At 41.1% G+C, this 24,374-nt stretch overlaps 1 protein-coding gene across 10 annotated transcripts in view; it reads right to left on the bottom strand.

Moving 5' to 3' along the window:
- The window catches only part of HIPK2 (homeodomain interacting protein kinase 2), a 203,237-nt gene extending 180,053 nt beyond the window's left edge, over nt 1-23,184 (bottom strand). For 7 of the 10 annotated variants that reach the window (XM_037836043.1, XM_037836039.1, XM_037836037.1 and 4 more), the window contains exon 1: nt 22,630-23,183. In XM_037836043.1, coding sequence (XP_037691971.1) covers nt 22,630-22,648 — 19 coding nt within the window. In that variant the 5' untranslated portion in view covers nt 22,649-23,183. Of the gene's footprint in view, nt 1-22,629 lie in introns of all 10 variants that reach the window. The other 3 variants (XM_037836038.1, XM_037836041.1, XM_037836044.1) reach the window with 2 other exon arrangements.
- Nucleotides 23,185-24,374: the final 1,190 nt, after the last annotated feature.

Raw genomic sequence — 24,374 nt, 5'->3', positions numbered from 1 at the left:
GAAGTGTTTGCACGTGATTTTCTCACTTCCACACTCACCTTTCCCACCTCTGCACCAAATCTCATCCCCCTCCCTTCTGAACTGTTTGAGAGATCAAAAATTTCATAAAAATGTCCGAAGCTAACTTTCTGGAGTTAGGACAACCACATCCAATGTCTCTTCCAGTACATGTGCTTTTGAGGACATGTACTCTCCAAAGTCAACTTCTGTAAAGCAAATCCTATTTCTAACTGACCCACATTTTACCAAAGAGCTACCACTGTATTCTAAGTGAAAAAAAAAAAAAAGAAACAACAACAACAACAACAAAAAAAAAAAAACAAGAAACTGTGCTGAAGCTCATGGAACACCAACCCTGCTGAAATGTCAGGAGCTTTCCTTAACCAGACTTTCCAGGCTGAAAATTCCTTAACTTCCAGCATTGGTCCAACGCCACTGCCATGGGCTGAACTTCACACTGAATCACAAAGGGGAGCAAGGTGACAAACCAGGGAAGAATGAGCACAGGTTTGCCCACTATTTGGAAATCACACCCAGGGCCCGTCCCACAAGAGGGCGGTCTCTATCTGGGCTTGGAAGGGCACAGCTGCACCTTTGTCCCAAGGCTCATCTGTCCCTCTCTGGAGTGATTTGGAAGGTCACGGTTGTGTTTCTAATCTGTCCTGGACTGAAACACCTAGCCCAGGGCTTTACACACAGTGGGCCTCAAACACTGCTGAGAGACTGACTTCCGAGAGTGAAGTGATCGGAAACGGTGGCTGTTTCGTGGAACACAGGGGAACAGCAATCATGGGCTCGTCTTTAGAAAAGCCTCCGGTTTAAGCTGGGTGGCAGGCAATAAAAATCCAGATTCCCAAGGAGCTTGATCAAAGGGGCTGTCTCACCAGCTGACTGGGAAATCAAGGCAGGATGAGAAACCACAAAGAATTCCCACACATCATACTGTTCACTGAGATCAGCAACGACTCTCTAAGGATGAACAACAAACACCATGGAACACGCCTGGGAGTAGGAGTAAAAGAGAAAGGGGGAAATGGTGGAAAAAGATACCAAATATCAGGAGTTAGGAGTATACAGAGAAAAGATTATCTCTCAGCTCAGTTTTTGTCCAGCAAGCTACAAAAAAGCCTTGTGCATCATAGTAGTCAGCTCACTTTTTAATTTTTTTTAATTTTTTTAGGTTGGGCACAATAGAGAAAATGCAAAAGTAAAGATTATGCACATTGTATGATTCTCAATCCTTCTGGAATTACCTCTTTGAGGGTTGAAGGATCAGATCTTTGCACACTGTGCACGCACACGTGCACACACACCAACACCCAGCCACCCACCCCGATCTAGCACAGTACAAGCAGTTAAAAAGGTGAACCTGTCCCTTTAATCATGCCAATTGTGAGATGGGGAAGGCGCCAGTGGAGAAGGCATTTAAAGCAGATTGCCCCATTTAGGGAGATATGATTCTTGGAAATGAAGACTGGCAGTTTTCCTAGACTAAAGGTTGCAATGAATAACACCAAGAGCACAAGGGCACCAGCCCTGCCTGCTGGGCTCCCACCTGACTTCAAAGGCAGGTGCCACACCAGAGCCAGACTCGAAAATGCAGAGGGAAAAGGGAAAAAAGCGCAAAGCCCCAGGCTGCTATTTGTTCCAATTTAGGAGAGAGCCCTGGTTGTCTCAAAACTTACTTTTCCCAGAGATGCCCTTAGAAAGTAGGGGGGAAGTTGCTAAACAGGACTAAACTGAAGGGCTAGAAGTAAGGGATACCGTACTCAGCCCCTCACCCTTTAATTTCAGCCCCATTGTTGGGACAATAGTTATTTTGTCAAAGTTTCCCATAATAGAAGGAGCAGCAACGGTAAAAGCTCAGTAAATGTTGTCATCTAGTTCTGGGTCAAGGAAACATCCAAATAAAGCTTTACTTTGCATTGGAAAACAGAATTGGGAATATGAGGACCTTTTTTTGAGGACTGAAACAACTATGAGGAAGGGGCCTGTGTATGAGGCAAGAAAGCTGGTTCCACCAAAAGTCAGGTCAGAATATACATATACACACATGTATGCATAAAAGTGTGTGGGATGGGGTGGGTGGTGGTGGTAAGGGGGTATGTTAATCAAATCCATAGCTACTCCTCTCTCAGAGGAGTCAATCTGAAAATCTCTAGAAATTAAATTCTACATAAAACAAGCTGCTCAGGACCTAGAGGAGCTTCTTTATCATCATCTTTATACATCTATGGAGGACTCCATAAAAAACTTCCTTTAGCACACAGCAGCCTCTGGGGGAAGCGGGAGGGGATGTTGAAAAGGGAGAGCAAGGAGAGACAGCTACGGATTTACAAAGTTAGAAGTGTTGTCCAATACTCTAATTTCACAAAAGAGAAAACAGAGAGGTATCACAACTTCTTGAAGATCACATAACAAGTCTATGATTCTTTGATTACAGCATGGATGATACACATGTTGCTAACAACCAAAAAGGCATAAAGATCTCCATTAAAAAGTCTGCATCATCTGTTGGGTAATTTTTCCGTTCAGATAGTCAACTCTTAGGGACTTGACTACCATATACCCTTTTAAAATCCATCTGCCTTCAGACATTGCTTTTATCTTGTATAGCTCATTTCTCAATTAATTCCTTTCAGGCAAATGTTTTCTTACAGAAAATGCATGTCTTTTTTTTTTTTATTTTTATTGAAGAAGTTTTTAAATGCATATCCTTTTGAACCATGTTTATCTTTCCCATCTCTCAGGCCCAGATACGTCAGGGAAATCAATCTGTTGGTCAACCCATGAATGAATGAATCAATGAATGCCTCCTTTTTTTCTCTCTCTCCCCTATTTCCAACACAAATATACAGGTAACACTCATGTTAAAAGGCACATATTTTGAAATGAAATTGGCACAAAACAAAAATCCAGAACTGTCAACCTGTAGATCCTTGGACAGTGTCCAAAAGTCTCCTACAAACACACACACACACAATCTCACCTATGTCTATAACTAAAATATCTTTCTTCAAATACTGACACTAAAGAGAAACGATTTCTTATTCAACATTATTTTCCTCACATTTAATTATTTCCCTTTCCCTACAAAATATATTCATTTCAGCTACGCTGTCTTAAATAGACTTTAAGGCTAAACTGAGAGCCTAATCTTAATTGATAGCATTTTTTTCCTATTGTTAAATTAAGTTTTCTGGGTTCAAACAGCCACTTTATAAACGAAATTTTGGAACAGGGCCCTTGGTAAACTTGGGACTTCCTAAATCTATGAGTGGGCCAAGTTCATTCAAAAATTCCTATTCCCAGGTCCATAACAACAATATATATATTACTAAGAAGTCTTCAATAACAATATAATATAGAACTGAAAAACCACACTCCTGAAAAGATAACCAGGCTCCCAGACATATGTACCAGCATCTCTTAGTCATTCATTCTAATGTAAGAAAAAGCAATGTTGATCAACACAAACCATATATAATACAAAATTGTTTTTACTGGACCTTTGGATGTAACACATGACTCTCCCAAAGAAAACTCTGGCCCTCAAATTATGTTTTGCCTAGGACAAAAAAAATTAATTAATATGTGCCAAGTTACAATTTAACTTAAAAAAAAAAAAAAAAAAAAAGAGATGGCCTAGAAATCTAATAGATCCAGTCACTCATTCAATAAACATGTACTGAACACCAAATATTTGCCACGCACTATGGCAGGCACTGGGGATTCAGAACTGAAAACCTAGTCTCTGCCCTCAGGAAATCTCACTGAAGTGGGTGGCAAAGGGAACTAAAAACATATAGAAATCAGCAAATCGAGACCATGATGAGACACCACTTCACACTCGCATGGATAGCTATAATAAAAAAGACAGGCAAAATGAAGTGCTGATAAAACATGGATGGCCGTGAACACATTATGCTAAGTGAAAGGAGCCAGCTGCAAAAGACCACATATTGTATGATTACATTTACATGAAATGTCCACAAAAGGCAAATCCACAGAGACAGAAAACAGATTAGTGGTTTCCAGGGGATGGGGAGAGGGAGGGAGTGGGGAATGACTCTTAACCAGTACAGAGTTTCTTTTGGGGATGATGATAATGTTCTAAAATTAGATAGTGGTGAAAGTTGCAAAACGCTGAGAATATACTAAAAATCACTGAATAGTACACTTTAAGTGGGTGAATTATGTGAATTACTTCAAAAAAAGCTTTCAAAAACATTTAGAAATCAATAGTCTTCATATATACAAACAACCAATTCGAAGATAATAATGGAGGACCATATTTACAAAAAATAAACCTAAGAGATGTATGAACCTATATATAAAAAACTTAAAACACACAAAGAACACATGGAAAGACTAAACTTTGTGATGATATTAATTCCCCCTAAGTAACTTATAAATTTAATGGGCTCTCAATGAAAATTCCAACAGATCTTTTTCTACAATCAAACATGTTGATTCTCACGTTCATACAGAAAAACAAGGAGAATAGCCAGGAAAACTCTTAAAAGGAAGAGTAGTGAGAGAGAACTAGTCCTTCTAGATATTAAAAGATAATGTAAAACCTCAATAACTAAAACAGCATGATCTGGGCACATGAATAGACTGACCAACGGAACAATATAGAATCCCGAAACAGACCCCAAAACATAGATGAATTTCGTATACGATAAAGCAGACATCATGATACTGTGGGAACAAGATGAACTTTTAACATACGTGGTGTTGGGACAATTGAATATTGGAAAAATATAAAATTGGATCCAAACCTCAGAACATAACTTAGTATACAAACCCAATGAACCAAGATGGAAAAAAATTAAATTTCAAGGAAGGCACCTTAAAACTGTGAAACAAGAAAAGTGTTTCTAATCCTGACTCAAAATACAGAAGCCATAAAAAGAAAGAGATAAATTGAATCATATAAAATTAAATAGACTTCAAAGGGGTAAATGACACCAACAGAAGAAAATCAAAATACACTTGCTAACTGGGAGAAAAATAGTTGCAACTCATATTACACAAAATATATACAAAGTTCTTAGAAATAAAGAAGAAAAAGGTCAGCAACATAGCAGGAAACTGCAAAGTTCAAAACACTGTTCACATAAAAAGAAATATAAAATGACATTTAAATAAATGAAAAGATGTTAACCTCAATTATATTAAGAGAAAATATAAATTAAAACTACAATGAAATACTGTTTCCCACTAGCAAAAATCCAAAAGTTTGACAATAGATTCTGTTGGCAAGACTCTAGGAAAACAAGCACTTTCATATCTTACTTGTTAGCGAACTACAGTATAAACCCTACAGGGGGCAATTTGTCAACACCTAAAAAAATATATATTACAGTTGTCCTTTGACCACACAATCCTACTTCTAGAATTCTATCCTACAGATGTACCTGCACGAGTATGAAATGATATGTATACAAGATTATCCATTGCAGATGGTTTGTAATAGCAGAGGTTTGGATACAATCCAAGATCACATTGTTGTTCCATACATTACTGTACACCAACAAAATGGAAAACTTTGTAGCCATAAAAAAAAACCTCCATGTACTAATATGAAGAGTTCCAGAATATATTGTTAAGATAAAAGAGTTAAGATGTAGAACAATATACATGTTCACATATATATCTATATTTATACATTAATGCTTCCTTTTGTGTAAAGAAGGGAGAATAAGAATACACACACACATACACATATTTGAATTCGCAAAATGAAAGACTCAAAGAAAGCTAATAAGAATCATGACCTGTGAGGGAATGAAGTGAAGAGTACAATGATGGAACAAGATTTCACTGAATAAAACCATGGTCTCTCTATGGTTTTAAGCTTAATTAATTATTTTCATTTTCAAACCTACAGAAATGAAGAGGGAATAACGAACTCCCATATACCTACCAACTAGATTTAACATCTATATAGTTTTGACCTTTCAATCATGTAAATGCCTTACCTATTTAAAAAAGCTAAATTTAGAAATGTCTTAAAACCAAAAAGTAACAGCAAGATATGAACCTAACCTTCTGTCAAACTGGTGACATAGTCAGGCTAAGGAAGAATTTATTTCTAAGGATTTCAGAACACATATTTTTGTCTATACATCCTTAGTGGGATGCATTGTAAAGACAGAAACAAAAATTACAGCAATGTGTCAAACTGTCCTCTGTAATTGCAATGTTTGTTGTAAGATAACTATTGGTATTTTGAATCCATAGTCTTTATATTTAGGTTAAAAAAGAAACAAAACCTTTCAGTACAAGAGAAAGGAGTTACAATGACAAAATTGAAGAAACTAAGGGAAAGCATAGGAATGATAAAACTAAATTGAAATTGCCAATCTGATCTCTTAATTAAAATATATATATGTGTATGTATATATATATAATAGCTCTGTCTTCAGACATATCCTAGAAACAAGTAACCCTGGTAGCAAAGAGCACCCCTAAGGCCCAGATCACGATCTCTAATTCCATTGCCCAATGCCACTGATTCCAAGACTGAGGTAAGAAATGTACAAGATGAGGGGCATCTTGTGCCATTAACCAAGGAAGCTTTTCAAGATTACTGAGGTCCTGTCAAAAGGGCACAGGAGCTAGCTGTGCCTAAAATTGAAACACTTTGAGCATCAAGAAGATTAATGATTAAATCAATAAAAATCCATGATTATATAATGATAAAAAAGAAAAAGACTAAAGAATTCATTTGTCACCATTTGAAATGGCTATTAAATAACTCCTTACTTTGAAAATTAATAATTAAAGGGAAAGTATTAGCAAATATCTTACTTTTCCAGTAGGAACTATATTTCAGGGTAATCAGACAGCCCTAACTGATGAGAAGATGCTCTACTTTACAGAAAAGATGAAAGAATTAGTAAACATCATTTCATAAAACCTAATGAAAGTATGAATTCAGGCAAGCATTATCATTTGGCATGAAAACCATTAAGTAAATCGTCTGTGTGGTGCCAAAGTTACATCACAGAGATCACTTTCTGGTCTCAGGGCAAAATGTAACTAGATGATTACATTTGTCACAACCCTAATCCATGGGTCAAGCTTAGCATCACAAATAGTGGCCACCAGATGCTACGTGTCTTTTCAGTAACACAGAGTGCATTATACAGAATTATCTCAAGTGTATTCTAGCCAAAACCAATTAACTTGAATCCATCAAGCCTTTACATATAGGAAATACAGGGGATAGAGGAATAAACTAAGCACAACCATAAGGAAGCAAATAAAAAATCTAGAAGGTAAGAGGTTCTCCTGGCAACTAGCCTGTTTTTTCAATAAGAGACTGGCTAGACTGCGACTGTAAGGAAGCTACAACCAGATGCAATGCACGTCCCTCAATTAGTACTGATTTCAACAAACTACCTTTAAAGAACATCTGAGGGCCAACTATGGAAATCTGAATATGGACACAATACTAAATAAGAACAACTTCACTAAAATACAAAGTTGGAAATTGTTAACTGGAAAAAGCAGATTATAAATGGTAATATCATTTTGGTAAAAAAAAAATGCATTTGTACATATATAAGCATAGAAAAAGACAAAAATGTGTAACAGTGGTACTCTCTGAGTTGGTGAGAATAAGAGGGGAGGGTGTGTATGCATTTTGCTTGCCTGTATTTTCTAATCTTCTATAATGCACAAGCGGTATTTTTGTAATAATACTTTAAAAAAAAGTTAAATAAAAATTTAAATTTCACAACAGCTAATCTACAAAAGGTCACCCAAACAACAACATATTATCTTTCCAAAATATACTGAGTGGCCTGCCTCTCTATCACAGGGCATGATTCTTGGTGTGGCTTAGGAACAATCTCCAAGCTGGCATTTCATTGTTTGGATGATTCTTTTACAAATCAAAGGTTCCTCCCCCAGTCTCTGACAGTGCAGTAGAAAAAACTAATACCAGTTAAGATCCAGGTAATGGTCTGAGAGAAGAAATTAGAGCAAGAAAGTTTGTAAAAGGGGTGCTGAAAAACCTTCTCAAGTACACCTCACCCCACTTCCCTGTGTGCTACCTCCAGGAGAAAAAGGGGACTAGAAAGATTTAATACAGAACTCAAGTCCTGGGGAGAAAATACTGCAAAATCATACTGGCAGAGCTTATCATCTTAGAATCATCCTTAGACTATAAAGACCCATTTACAAATTCACTTATCTTGTGACTTTTTATTCATAATTTCCAACTGATTCATACTTCAAAGGGGTGACTTTTTCAGGTTTCTATATTGCAGCTTCATTTAAAAAATCTATATGAACAAAATTACATTGTATACATTCACTGATTTAACAAGTTTTAGGAAGTGTCTGCAATGTGTGTGAAGGCATCGCAGGCAGGGAACACCACACAAACAACAGAGATCCATTCCTATATCCTCAGGGAGCTGGCCATCTAATGGGGGAGCAGGTGGAAAACAAATACACACTAATAAATAGGTACCTGAAAATTACAACTGCTATGAAGGAAAAGAACAGGATGCTCTGGGAGATCATAAGAGGAGCACCTAATTTAAACTGGAGGGTCAGGTCAGGGCCCTTGGAGGAAGTGACATGTCAGCTGTGACTGTGGAGTTAGCCAGGCTGACTGGGCAAAGGAGCACGCCAGGCAGGGAGGACTGCATGAAAGGGTGCAGAAACGGGAAACAGCCACGAACAGTCACAGAACTGAAAGAGGCCAGGATGTGGCTGAGAGTGGAATACTGGCAAAAAACAAGATTGTAGAAATCAGCAAGGATCAGGTTGTTAGTCACATTAATCAAGATTTTGGACTTTATTTGACATGTAATGGGAAGCAGTTGGACATTTTAAATGGGAGAGTGATAAGGTCTAATTTTACTTAATATCACTATGGGATATAGGCTGGAGAGGGTCAAGAATGGAAGTGGGGAGACAAGTTAGGAAACCAGCCCAGGTGAGATGTGATGGTGGGTTAGAGTAGGCTACACAAGTTGGCAAGCTATAGCCCAAGGGCCAAAGTCAACCCAAAGTCTATTTTTTAAAATAAAGTTTTATTGGAACACAGCTATATCCATTCATTTATGTAGTGTCTATGACTGTTTTCGTACTACAACTGCAGAGTTGAGTAGATACAGAGATCCTGTGGCCCACAAAGCCTAAAACATTTACTTACTGGCCTTTTACAGAAGTTTGCCAATCCCCAGACTAGGAGATGGCAGTGCAAGGAGAGAGGGAGAGGTTCAAGATATAGCTGAGAAGCAAGATCAGTGAAATTTAATGATGGATTAAATGTGAGAGTAAAACAAACTCAGGATTGATTCCCAGGTTGCTGTTGTGGACTACTGAGTAGAAGAAGGAAACCATTTGTGGAAACAAAGAATTCTGGAAGAAGAGCTCATTTCAGGAAGTTGACCAAGATGCTCTCTTTGGACATGTTACTTTTGAGATGACTGAGATACTCAAACAGAGATATCAAGTAGATTGTTGTCTACATGACAGTGGAGTTCAAAAAAGAAGCCTAAGAACTCTGGGAATCACTGGCATCTGGAGAAGGTGTTGAAAGCCTGGGAATGATGCGTCATCCAAGGAGAGAAGAGTAGTATGGGATCCCAAGGATCTCCATTATTTCCTGAACAAATGAGTGGATAAATTTAAATCTTTATCTAGGTAGTTTGATTGGTTAAATGTAAAAATACTTTGTGAAGAAAATTTATTTGATTGTATATATCTGGAACCCAATAAATGTTGATACCACTTGACTTAGTGATTCTTCTTTGAAGAACCTATCCTAAATTTCAGAAAAATTTTAATGCTATATTGAATAACACTGAGGAATAATTCATTAGAGTAAAACCAGACATAACCTTAATATTTGGAGAATGTTCACAATGACAAAATTACTGATGTTTTCCTTTGTGATATCTTCTGCAGCTTAGAAATTTCAACCCCTTCAGAGTGTAATAAATATTCACTCTGTTTTCTTCAAGACTTTTTTTCATTGTATTATTTACCTTTATCTACTAAAACCCAAGTTCCTTGGGTTTTTATGTTTCGTTCATTTGCTGAACACCCAGGATCTAAAACAGACTCTGGCATACTGAGTCAATAGATTTTTGTTGAATCATCTAGAATTTATGTCGGTATAATGATGTGAAGTGATAAGACACATGAGATTTTTCAAATTACTATCACATTGACCACTCCCATTTGTCTAATCATGGTTCTTTTCCCCCGCTGATTCATGATGCCCCCTTCATCATCTACTAAATGCTCACAGGAAACATGACCTAAATCTGGTTCTTATGTTCTGTCCCATTTACGGGTCTGTCAAATTTTGTGCCAAATTTGAAGCTTTCTGATTTAACATATGGGAGAGCTTATCCCTTCATTAATCTTATCTTTTAGAACTGACTATTCTATGCCCACCAACTTATCTTTCAAGAAAAGCAACAGAAATCAGTTTCTCAAGTTTTCAAATATTTATTCAGATTTTGATTGAAACAAACAACATCCATATTTGGGGAAGAACTGGTATATTTACAAATTGTATTTTCTTATTTAGGAAGTGTGCCGGTTTGGATATATTACGTCTCCCAAAAACACATGTTCTTTAATGCAATCTTGTAGGGGCAGATTTATGTCTTTTGATTAGGATAGAAACTTTTGATTGAGAGTTTCCATGGAGATGTGACTCACCCAGCTGTGGGTGATACTGTTGATCAGATTATTTCCATGGAGGTGTGGCCCTGCACATTCAGGGTAGGTCTTGACTAGTTTACTGGAGTATTTAAGAGAGAAGCTAAAGGCTGACAAAAACCCGATGCTGGCTGATGCCTGGAGATGCACACAGATGATGTTTGGAGATGCTAAGCTAAGAGATGAAGCCCAGGGACATTTTGGAGAAAGCCATTCTGAAACACAACCCAGGAGCAAAGGACCAGCAGAGGCCAGCCATGTGCCTTCCCAAATGACAAGCATTCTGGACCTCATTGGCCATTCTTTAGTGAAGGTATCCTCTTGCTGATGCCTTAATTTGGACACTTTTATGGCCTTAAGGAATGTAAATTTGTAACTAAATAAATCTCCTTTATAAAAGCCAATCCATTTCTGGTATTTTGTATACTGGCAGCTTTAGCAAACTGGAACAGGAAGGGATTGAGAAGACTCGACACCATCTAAATATAGCCTGGTAACCACAAACTCTGGATCCAGACTGCCTGGGTTCAATCCAGCTTTGCCACTTGGGAACTGCTTAATCATGGGCAAATCACTTAACCTTCTTGTGCCTCTGTATCACACAATGATAGTAGAGCCCACCTTGTAGTATTACTACTACAAGGATTCAGTGAAACCTTAAAATAGTAAAACTTAACTCAGTAAAACCTTAAAACAGAATAGGCAATAGCAAGGGCTTAGTAAGTATTCACTGTTATTATCATCTTTTCATAATAATGTTTTCTTAGAGATTATACATATGTCTCTGTAAGATCATTCTTAGATATTTTATCTGTTTTGCTGCTCAAAGGGGCCCATGGCTTGGCTACCCTTTACTGTACACCTCCTATGGCCAATGAATGGATTAAGTGTTTCACATTCATTACCGTATTTACTCTGGTTTGATGAAGAGGAGGAAAGTGGGATAGTAGAGACTTCGGGACATTTGTGTTTGAGACAATAATGCTAGTACCGTGAGCCTCCAGCTTAGCTGTTTCTTCTCCAAGAAGGATCCCAGATGCTCCTAATTAGAGTTAATTATGCACCTCCTTGTTGTATGTTGTATGGACCACTCTAACTCACCCATAGAAGCAGGAGAGCTTACTGGTCAATACAAGAGCATGCTCTAGAGTCAGGCAGACTTGGGTTAAGTCTTGGCTCTCCCAATTACTGGTTATGAGACTTTGGGTAAGTTATTTACTATCTTTAAGCCTCAATTTCCTCTTCTGTAAATGGAGAAAATAATACCACCCTAAAATGTTAATGGTAATATATTATTATTATGAGAATGACATTTGCCCAATCTATTCTGGGATCCCAGTCCAAACTGGACATATTATAGACTGGCTGACTCTGGAGGTAATAGAGAAGTAGCTTCTGCACTTACCTACCAGGCCCAGAGAGGATGGGGCCTCATCTCTCCTGGAGTCAGAGGCAAGAAGGCTGGATGCTAGATCTGCACAATGTCCTATGGCTTCAGGAAGTCTTGGATGCAAAAGGCAGTAGAGCAGCAAATAATACTAATGCCAGATCTCTGACTCTCACATGACAAAGAAAAGCTTTAATCAAAACAACTACCACCTGATTTAAAACATTTACTGATTTACGTTCTGAATGCATTTCTTCCAGGAGAGTGGCTCTCAATTACAAGTGTAAATTCTTGAGCCCCACCCCAGATTTACTGATCAGAAACTAGGGACATGGCAGGAAGGGGGGTGGGGCAGCAATCTGTGCTTTAACAAGCCCAACAGGTGACTCTGGTGCTTGCAAAAGTTCAAGAACCACTTCTCCAAAACATTCCCCTATACAAATATACCCAGAAAAAGAGTCCCTCACATACTGCTACTCACGATCTCACACCTACAGTATAACAAGGCAAAGACACACCCAAGATACACATAGTCAAAGGAATCAATAGGTAGGAAAAGCGGCCTGGCTTTGCAGGTAGGTGCATGGGCAATAATAAGTTGGTGGAAGCAAAGAGGTGGTGGGGAGATGATATCAGGGACAGACACTAAGGGACAGGCTGTATATGTCAAAGGCTGAAAGAGACAAAACAGAAAAACAGTCAGATTTACTAGGCTGTCTATGAAGTTTCATCAGTGAGAGGAACATACTGCTTGCTGAGCTGCCTTAGCAAGCAACAGGAAATCAGTCAGTTTCATCAAATATGCTTTATGGAGCAACCATACGTATCAGGCCAGGGTTGAGGAGAAGAAGGAGAGCTGAGTACTCAGTGAAGCAATCACCGGCTATTATTTGTTCAAGAAGGAAACAATTTCAAGTTGCTTCTGTTGCCCAAGTTTTGAAGCAAGATGTCCCCTTATCAACATTGTCCTTAGAACAGGACAGCAGGGACTCCAGCCTGGGTCCCTGTACTTTTGAGGCCTCAGCCACACCCCTCTCCAAGACAGAGGAGTCCACAAAGCCAAGGAGCTGTGCCCACTCACAGGCTGGACTCCACCCTCCCCCACTTCCAGGCATATTCTGGTTCCCTGGGACCCCAGGATTCCCTGTATAAAAGGAACTTTCCCTGCTTCCAGGGCCCCTTCTCCAGGAGGGGTCTGTTTTCCCAGGGGTGGTCCCCAGGATCTGTGGTTGCATACATAGGCCCCAGGAGGTGGCCAAGAGGCAACCCTAGGTGCAAGGGGAGGTGGGGAGTGGTCATAGCCTGAACACACAAACCGGGGTGTAAACAGAATTGGGGTGGGTCATAGGCTGGGGTCCTTCCTTTTGTACTCTTGCCCCAGGACCCACAAATGTCAAGGCAGGACCATCCCTTAGTTTGTGCTTTTATTAGTGTGAAAGTCTGTGTGCTCAGATACTTCGAAAGGTTACGCATCTCGATTGAAATGATTCCAAGGCGGGTCCAGAGCAGTACAAGACTGAAAGCACACTAACAGGATAATATTTGGGTCAGAATGTCATGCCTGAAAACAGAGGTAGATCTCAAGTTTGGGCCACGTCATTGGGGAAAAAATGACTCTAAACTGCGCCTTGGGAAATTAGTTGTTTTTATTTTTTAAACCCACGTAACGATTTAAAAGCACTTTGCGGTTCTGTGTGAAACTCATCACAGTTGTACTGGTTTCTGTCTTGTGATTTTTTTTTGTTATTGTTAATAAGTAGCTCACAGTGACAAGCTGTGAATTTTCTCAGGGAAACTCAAGGAACAACTTCCTAACAGAAGAACCTCCAAACACTGAGGGCATTGTGGCCTTGCTTTCCTTGGGAAAGGGGGAAATACTCCATCTGGGATGGGCTCAGTGTGGCACCGTGGGAGAACTATAACGTGAGAGCTCCATGATAGCTCTGGGGAAAAAGTGAAGTAGCTCTACCAGCCTCATCGTAATCATCACGCCTGGAGCTCCGTCTAGTCGAGGCAGCCCAGTGACGCCCTCTTCCAAGTTCTGGAGCTTTACTGAGACATGCACACTTGTGCACACTGGCCCTGGACGCAAGAGCCCTGGCTCTAGCCCCAACTCTCTCCGTGACCTCGGGGGAGCCTCTTCACCACTCCAGGCCTCAGTTTCCTCGCGTGTCAAATGTTGCCACTAACGCCTGAAGATCTCACCAGGGTTATACTGTGACCCAAATGAGATCCTGGGAAATGCTGAGTAGGCCTAGAAAAAGAAGAGATGCTTTAGAGAAACAGAATAAACACCAGCACGTTTTGCTGATCTTAGACCACTGTCACAAGATGTAGGGAGGGGAGCAAAAAGGACAAATATTTACCAAACCCCTGGGTCAGGCACGCTGGTAAGTGCTTTACACTCATTCTCCTATGTGACCCCAACAATTGTGCCGTGCCAGCTACATACCACTCACTCCTTTGCAACTCTCTACAGCCACCCAGCATGGCTCACCCTCTGGCTGCCTCATTCCTTTCTATTATATGCTGCCAGTAAAAACTACCTTGTTCAAGTATCATTTTGATGATATTGGTCCCCTTCTCTACACCATAAAATGTCTCTTGAATTAGAACCCCTTTTAAACCTTTCAACAACTGATCCCAAACACTTACGGATCTCATCTGCTGGTCTATTTTGTGCTTACCACTCCAGCCAAGCAAAATTACTTTGCAAATGAATTCCATTATGCACTATGCTTATTCACCTTGTTAAGCCAGGGCAAGAGCTTTGACTGTTTCTGTTATTTGTCTCTTTATATGGGAATAGCTCATCTATCCAGCATCCTTGGAAATAAGCTGATCCACAAACTTGATCTACATAAATTAATTTCTCCTCTTCCAGAAACTTAACCCTTTTTGCTGCCTTACATCCTTTTTGGACTAAGTCATAGTATAATCAAATGAAAGTGTTTCTTTATTTTAACCATTTTCTAATGGAAACATTTCTGTAACAAAACGTTTCTGAGACTGTTCCCCGTCTCAGTTAACAGAATATAATGAACATCAATTAATCTTTTCCTGATGGTGCAGGTCATACTTAAGGAATAACAATAATCATATTGTGCAAATAGCCCCAGATGTAAGTGGTTCAGGGGGTAAAGTAGAATATAGGTGTCTACACACACACACAAACACACACACAACTCTCCCTGTCAAGAGTTCCCCTGAAATTTATTATCCTACAGGAAAAAATTCCTGCTATCAGCTTGGATTCTGGTGAGGGAATTCAGCTGCACAGTCCTCAAGGGGTGTAACATGCTGCCTTTTTGCACAATTGCAAAAATTTGCATGGTAGTTTTTATCAGCACTTACTGGAAAGTCTATACATTCTTCATTAGAGAAAAAATTAAATAACAAAAATACACACTTCCACAACCAGCAACAAGCCTCCAGTTTTCCAAATCTCCTTACCACGTGACCTTTAACTGGATTCCAGGCAAATACCATTAAACTTTGCTTCTTTAGACTAAAGTTCTATATAGAACTGGCATGATGGATTACTTTTTTTTATGATGAATGCTTGGATAAATCATTTTATATTCTGATAATTCCATAGGTTGAATCAATGAGGAAATATTGGTATGGGGGAAAATGGTAAAAATATAGGAACAAACCCTATTTCAGGATGCAATCTGTAACTGTGTGGAACCAAAACCGATTTTCTTTCCAAGGTTATGGAAAGTTCTTTCATTGAGGATGGCCAGAACAGCCTGAAGGAAAATGCCCTTGTCTCCTCATGTATATTAGACTGCATTCTTTTTGTGACAATAAAGGTTTTTATAAAGCCTATAGCATTAGCACATGCAGAAGAATCCATCAATCTTAATTCTGTTTAAACATGGAGGCATTTAATTATTCAGAATCCACCATGACAAAAAAAGTTAGGCAAAAACAAGGGGCTAAAAAAACACAAAATTACTTTGCAGTTTTAAAGGTTTGCTGCCTTTTTTTTCTTTTTTTTTTTTTGCAACTACTTCACTATCTTCCTAGTGGCAGTCATCCCTCATAAAATACACCAGTTGCAATGACATTGTCCATGTCCTTTGCCTTTTTTCACTGGCTTTAAACCAAAGACAGGGACACCCTCTGAAACTGACTTTGTAACCACTCTTATAAACAAGTAGCTTACTTGCCTTGGAGAACCAGGTAAAACAGGTATGGCTTTAGCTGACTCAGAATCTGTAACGAATTTGACAAACTGTCCTTTCTAAACCTGTATGAATCGATATTACACTGAATCATCAACATTCTTCTGGGCTCTCTCTCTTCTTTTCAGAGTAGCCGGATTTTTTTTTACACTTGTGTCCTCTGCATTCTGTCTTGTCAGATCCGGAGGAGATAATTAAGTGAGATTTTTCTAAAGAGTTGGGAGTGGAGGGGTGAAATTGAAAGTGATCAATAGAGTCAAGCACAAGGTGGCATTGTTGGGGTAAGGAATGGCTAGACATGAGTACAAGAAAGATAAAGACATGGAACTGAGGTGAATACAAGCTAAATATGAGTCAGAAATCCAGGGCTACTGCGAAGTAAGTTATTACTTAGATATATTAAAAGCACAGTCAATTCCACAAATATTTATGAAGCGCCTACAAGGTTTAAGGAACAGCACAGATACTGAGGGGGAAACAAAGATGAATCAGATATGGTTCTTGCCCTCCAGGGGTTCACAATGATGCAAGAACCATGAAGTCGTTTTTCTTGTATCCGCTGCACTAATGAGACCATTATTAAAGAAGTGTATTCAGTTCTCATAACTACCATTTTTTTTTTTTTTTTTTAATGTGGAGAAACTAGAGAGTTCAGAGGAGAAAGGAGATGCTTTTAGGGGCACAAAATAGGCTCTATGAGTAAAAAGCTAAAGAGGCAAAGTTGTATCTTCAAGTGTATGAAAGGTTTTAGGGAAAGGGTAAAAGAAAATGGGTTTGAATGACAGCAGGACAAGACCTCAGCTAGGCCCAGGAATTTCCTGATAATCAGGTTGATAGAATACTGAAATCGGTCACTGAGAGAGATCTAGCGTTGTTTTTCCTGGAATTTTTTTTTTTTTTAATGAACTGACAATTTCAAGTCAGTGATATTCACTTTCCTGAAGGCAGAGAATGAACTATATCTCTCCCAAGATTCTCTCTGGGGCTCTATCTTCCCGAGAGGAAGAGCAGGGTTTTTTTCTTCTCCCATAATTCCCTGAGTGATCTGCTTGGGGTAAGTATGCACTGAATGCTTCGGAGTGACCACACAATCCCTATCCCAACCAGTAAGTACCAGGAAACTACATGGAACACAAGTCTCAGCCAGGCAGCAAAGCCAGGATTCATTCTCCAAAAGTCACGTAGAGATGCAAGAGTCTACACACAACAGAGCCTCCCTCTAACACTGACTCCAGAAAACAAAAAGCCTCAGAGTAAAGTGAAAATTAGAAACACAGTTGCATTTACAAGAGGAAAACAGAATCTTCTGCAAATTAGAGATGATAATACCAAAGGAAAGATCTAAGAAAATTTGTAGTGGGTATTTACTACATTCAGAAATACTCTGATTCCAAATAAAGAAAATATTTCAGAGAAAATAGACAAATGGGGCCTTCCCTTTATACCATAGGAAAACATAAGCATACAAAAATTAAAGAATCCTCACTGGGGGAAAGAAAAGCATTCCATCTTGAGTCAGAACCACAGTCCATTGGGTCCATTTTTGGTTCTAACTTTTACTTCCCATCCCTCCTGAACTCCTCAAAGACCAAATTTTTGTCCTTTCTACAAACCCAGAACCTACCACACAGCCGGCACAGAGCAGGACCTGGCACATAGCAGACCCTACATTAATGTTCACCGAATGAATGCAATAAAGACGTGGCTTGTCTGTAAAATGGGAGTAACAGTATCTACCTCATGGGTATGTGAAAAGGGCAGGTAAGTTAATGTGGGTGAAGGGTGCAGATCAGTGCACAGCAAATAGTAAGTGTTAACTAAGTAGTAGCTGTAATTATTGTTACGAACCTCAAATATCTCGGTTTCTCTCACAGGAAAAATAAAGATCATCCTATACTCACTCCAGGTTTTCAGTGTTTTTCCCTCTCAACAGGATATTGCCATATGAAATGAAACAGTTACAAGCTTGGGCCTTTCAAGTTCACATGTTAGTGATTAAATAAGATTTGCTGGCATTATTCTGAATCCTGTCACACTCAACAACCCTGTGGACTTGGATTGTCAGCACAAGATTACCAAAAAGCATTGGCAAATTATGTGTTAAGAGAACAATAAAAAAGGTTCACGAATCATACTCTTCTGTTAATCACTACTTTGTATGTTCCACAAAACCTCAAAGGTGGTTCCCCAAGACCAGGCTCTATGGAAGGAAGGAAGAGAGAAATGAAGAAAGATAAGAAATAAAATATGAAGAATGTGAGCAGCTCTAACTTACATTAAGCACCAAATTTGCTTTTGTAGGAAAAATTATGTTTAATGCATGAAGAGCCAGACCCTGGCTTGTGGTTAAGTGGGGGTCTCCCCTCGGCAGAGGCCCTTCCTGAGCAATCTCTGGGTGCCCCATTTCCCAGCCTGCCACCTTGTTTAGGAATGGATCCTGGGTAAGGGCAAAGGTTATCTTTCACACTTTGGGACACTTTCGCGAAGGCACAGCTGTAGCCCCTGAAACCTAACGATTTGCTTCCGCATTTTTAAAGTGGCAGAAGAAAGTGCCACTAAAGAAGAGAAATTCTCTACCTGAAACCAGCATAATAAGTTCAATGGGAATGAAGAATCCAGAAAGGCCACAGAGGGCATAAAAAAAAAGTTCCTTCTTCTGTAGCTATGGGGGATTTATTGTTGCTGGTGCCCAACCTGGAAAAGGAATCATAAGAGAATTAATAATTGAAATGTTGCTATTGTTGGTTTTCTAAACTATTCATGAGTTATTCTTTGTCTGGAGTCCTCATGCCCATGAGCAGCTCAGAAGATAGAAGAATTTCACATGTACTGAGAAATGCTTACTATGGCCAGGCACTTTACATATACTTTCTAATGGAGTCCTCACAATCCAACAGGACTTAAAAAAAAAAAAAAAAGCTCAGAAAAGTTAAGTAATGTCATTATAGTTAGATTCAAACTTGGGTTTCTCTGATTCAAGTATCAGACCATACTGTCTGAAATCAAGATTCAAATTAATGAGCCTTGCTTCATTACCCAAATGTGATGACAAGGAAAACAATATTTATACTTACTCATTTTAAAAATACAAAACATAAACCCAGGAAAGGGTATTTTTGAACATGTGTCATCAAATTCTTTTAACAGAAGATGATTCAGATTTCGTTTCTTGGTAGGCATCTTGTTAGTGTCTTCAGGTCCCACTGATGATGGTTTGCAGCGTCACAGATTTTGGAAGTCTGACTGTGAAAGTGTTCCTTGATGTAAGCCAATACTAATTGAAATACTACATCTCAGGTACAGTAAAACATAATTAACTTGGAATTTGGGCTCCACTAATTCAGAACCCATGGAAATGAATTGTGGTTGGCCTTTGCACTACATATTGAAAAAAGCCTTGCTAAGCAAGTTGGTGGAGTAAACACAAATGCCAGGCGAATGTTTAACCTTTTTAAAACAAAAAACTTTTTAAAAGAAGTTTAACTTAATCAGTACCAAGGCACTGAAAACTAATAAGCTATATATAAAATCTATCTTTAAAGCAAGTCCTGGAAGACTGATTATACTTTGCAGCCATTTATTTGTATTCTCAAATATACCTTGTTGAAAAAACAGCATTTCTGTCTAGATATGAGGCAATTCAGGCCTTCACCCAATGTTCCAACCTCCTGTAATTGCATCCCATTTAAAGAAATGCACAGCCGACTTCCAGCTGAAAGGCCTCACCTGTCAACTGTCCCTGAGAACCATCTTCAATGGTTAGTATCTCCAAACCATTCGAAATCCCTCTTCTTGGAATATTCCACAGGAAAAGCCCCGCTCATGTAGGGGACACACAAGGAGTAAATGTGTTCGGACTGGGATATGATAAAATCAGGTTCGCTGCATCCAGCGGATGTCACCAAGGAGGGAGAAAGGAGGTCAGCTCCCACCTGGCGTCTTGGAAGCTCTCAACACGGTAAGTGAATGTAGGTTCTATCAATATACTCCTTGATTACAGAGGTCACCTGTCTGTTTCAGAGACCTGCTGCATGACAACAGTCTCTTTCAAAAAGACTCAGGCCTGGATTTCTGGCAGAGTGATGTTGGGCTGCTTGAGGAGGGGTGAGGAGGAAAACCAGCAAAAGAATTATAGAGATGAACAAACTGTCAGGGAATAAAAGGGTACAGAGTGTAGGAGTAATTAAAAGAGCATACAGACAAGATAAAGGAAAACCCAGGGTTAAAAGAGATGACCACATAGGTCATAGAAGCACCACAAGGCAGGGAAGGAAACCTCGCAAATAACAACAGTGAGCTCGTGAGACCTTTGAGGTCCATTATTATTATGAAACCATAACACTTTGCACATGGACAGTGCTTTATCTGTACAATGCACTAAAAGAACAATGCAGTTAAGAACAGGACTGCCAACTCTCAGCCTTGGGGGTATGGCCAGCATTCCATATGGATTCAGAATGAAAGGAACAGGAGGAGAACAGGCAGTTCCCAAGATGGCTTTCTATGAAGTTGACAAAATACATCCCAACCCACACGCTCAGCCCCTTGTAAAAAGGAAAGCAGCCGTTCACTACAGTTCTAAATTCAAAGCCAAGTTCCTTCTCTAATGCTCATCCGGAGTGTCCAGCAGAGGGAGTCTCAAGGAGGTACTTAATAAAGAGAAAATTGTTTCATTTTAACACTCCAGACAGTGGAAGCATTGACTGTAGCCCCTTCCCATAGATACAGATGAACAATGAATGCCCGACATGGGTTCTCCTAGAATGTTCACTTAACCACCGGCATGTTCTATTCTGCGCAGTGGAGTGATCAGAAATTTCGTTTTGTTTTGTCAAACGGTTTAAATGGACCTTGTGTTCTTCAGAATCAAAGAGGAAAGCCCCTGGAATAACATCTCTCTGTTGCCTTCTAAACAGCCCCTTTGTTTCTAAGAGAGTCTGAAAAAAAATATTTACAGTCCATAGGTTATTTACAGCCTTGTTATCCCCGGCCTGACTGGTAACTTTATTCCATCCAGAAACCTAATTCATTTGGAGTCCTGGAACTAATAACAGATTTTCTTTTAAGATAAGTTTTTTTTTTTTTTTTAAATCAGCCTCTCATAACAGATAAAAACTATTAATGCGTTCCCTGTCTCACTCAACACAACTGTTCCCCGGATTTATAGAAGGATTAAAATCTCCTCTCCTTGCCCCTCCTCTCTGTTCCATAGAAAACCTTTCCTCTCTCATTTGCTATTTCATCCACGGAATATCTGAACAAAACCAAGGGAGCCAGGTGGACCGACATTAAAAGGCTGCTATTTCAATGATTTCATAAGAAAAACATTTTCACGATGAAAAAAAAAATCAGGCACATTTTGGTTTAAAAACCATCCTACTACAAGCACACACAAAAAACACATCAAAGTGTAAAAACTTCGCTGATTCCGGTTTGATTTCTGGTTGGAAACTGACAGAGCTGAAGAGAAACGAAAGAGAGTATAAGAGAAATCTAGCGCTTTTGCCTTCTGTTCTTCCCTTTCTTTCTGAAGACAGTCACATCAGAAAAATGACCCAACGCCAGGAGAAGGTACACAATGCAGGTTTACCCAGTGTGATTAAGAAAAACGTCTTCACCTACCCGACTAGAAAATCCAAACTACAATTCCCCTTACACACGCTAATGCAGGGAGATTTTAGCCTATTTCATTGTTCTTTCTGGGTCTGAAACGGACTTTTCATCTCTACTCCTTCTCACTACCTAGCCCCATAAATTCCGATTCAAGAGCCCCCCAAAATCAGAGGCTAGCGAAGAATAAAGGAGTGTGGGGTGGGAGGGGACAGAAATGGAAAGGGGAGCTGTGAGGACACAGAAGTAGAAAGGAGAGAATTCTAAAGGTAATTTTCTTTTGAGGGGAGATTAAAGCCAAACCGCATCACCTTTATTTATTGCAAATAAACAGCACAGTCATGAATCTGTCTTTTCCCAGACGCGCCCCCTGCCCCATTTCTTTTCTTTGGGCAGTAGCCCACCTTCCCACCCCCGACACGTCCTACCTCCCCCCACCCCCTCTTCTTTCCCCACCCTGGAAATAAGATCTTGTTAAATTCCGATCCTGGTCATTTTCTGGGCAAGGGAGGGGGTCGCGGTCAGGAGTCGGGAGCCTTTTAAAACCCGAGGGGTGGGGGAGCTGGAGGCTGGGCGCAGGCGGGGGCTGCGGGCCGGGGGCTGCCCGTCTAGGGGCCGCGGGCAGAACAAAGCTGCGGGGGCCGCGGCCGGCCCGGGCGGCTCTGGGTGAGCGCGGTCCGCGGGTCCCCGGCCGCCGGCGGGCGGGAGCCGGGCCGGGGGGGGGGGGGCGCCCCTTACCTTCGTACACGGGGGCCATCGGGGCCGGGATGTCCGTGATTCATGGCAACGGAGAAGGGAAACCGAAGCGCGATCTCAGCCCCCCCAGACTCAGTCGGAATCTGCCATCTTGAGCCTGTGTCTCCGCTCTCCGCGCAGCCGAGGCCGCCAGCGCCCGCATCACCGCCTCACTCGGCCGGCGCCGGGGGAGGGGGGCCGGGCAGGCGCGCCGCCGCCGCCGCCGCCGCGGTCCGGGCCCTGCACGGAGGGGCTCGGCGGGCGGCCGGGGGGGCCGGGGAGGGCGGCCGAGGCCGAGGGCCGAGCTGCCGCGGCCCCCGTGCGGGTCCGCGGTGGGGCGGGTGCCGGGGCGGGCAGCGCGCGGCCAGTCCCCGGCCGGAGCTCAGCGCAGCATGGCTGGCTGCGTGTGGGGGCTTCGGCAAAAGTTGCACGGGAGGAGGAGGAGCGGGAGGAGCCGGAGGAGCCGGAGGAGGAGCGGGGGAGACGCGGCCCGAGAGCGAGCGAGCCGGGAGAAGCAGAAGGGAGTCCGCGCGCAATCGAGCGCCGATGGCACGGATGGGAGGCGGGGAAGGCCGAGCCGAAGGGCAGGAGCCGGGCGGGCGGGGGCCCGAGGGGCCGGCCGCGGGAGGGACGTCCGAGGACCCGGGCGGGGGCGACGATGCGGGTGGGGGGTGGCTCTGAGTCGAGATGAGAGGCGGTGAAGGACCGGTCCTGTCTGGGCAAGGCATGCACACAATTCAGTCAGAACCGGTCCGCAGACGCAGCAACCAGAACTTTGTGTGTGTGTGCTGGGACGGAGAGGAGAGAATAGGCTAGAAAGAGACCACCGGCTGGCAAAGCGTCTGGCCCATCTCGCACCTGGTTGGCGCTCGCTGAGATACGCGTGCAATGAATGAAAGAAGGAATAGGCGCACACCATCCTCTGAGAGAGAATGAGTGAACGAGCTTTTGAGATCTAAACGGGGTCATGGACACAGAAGCGTTTCCGTGCTGGTTTCAGAAATACAAAACTCCGGGTGGTCGCTGTATTCACGCGGAAATCTGGTTTCCACACCTAGCGTCTACCATGTCCTGAGCCCCTCCTCCGTCACCTGGAGGATTTTTCTCAACACTCTGATCAGGGGTTCAACTAAACATTCTCAAAACTCTCCCCAGCCCGGAACCCTTTCCAGGTTCATTTCTCCAGCTCTCTCCTGAATGTTTTGATAGGGTGCCTTGCCGTTACCTCCAACTTAAGAAGACTTGAATCTCCTTGCAGGCAGATTTTTTTTTTTTTTTTTAAACTGTGGGCAATGACACAATTATACATTGTAAAGTTAATTCAAGGATGGCAGCCTAGCTTTTAAAAAAATGGAATAGAATAGAAAATATTAAATTCCGTTGCCCTTGATAAGGATAACTATTTTTCATGAACCTTTTCTTTAAGCTACATATGCTGGACAAGTGTACTGGACCATGATGTAAAGTGTGTGTCTTACAGTAGGTCATGGACCAAAAAAAGTTTGAGAGCTATGTTTTTGGGAGGAGTAAAATAATAATCTCTAACATTTTGCAACTTTCTTAAAAAACAAACCCATTATTTTTCCTCACCCTCTTATCCTTCCCAACCTCCATACCTGATCCCTTACCCCTCACCCCCTAAAAGCCCAGTCCTTTCACACACCTGGTTTTGTTAGTGGTACCTCATTCCCCATTCCTCTCAGAATGACGTTTGACTCAGCCATCTCTCCCCATATTTAATGGCTACA

This window comes from Choloepus didactylus, chromosome 5 (assembly GCF_015220235.1).
Source record: "Choloepus didactylus isolate mChoDid1 chromosome 5, mChoDid1.pri, whole genome shotgun sequence".
NCBI classification, from domain to species: domain Eukaryota; kingdom Metazoa; phylum Chordata; class Mammalia; order Pilosa; family Megalonychidae; genus Choloepus; species Choloepus didactylus.
This window is presented reverse-complemented; position numbering and strand designations above follow the sequence as displayed.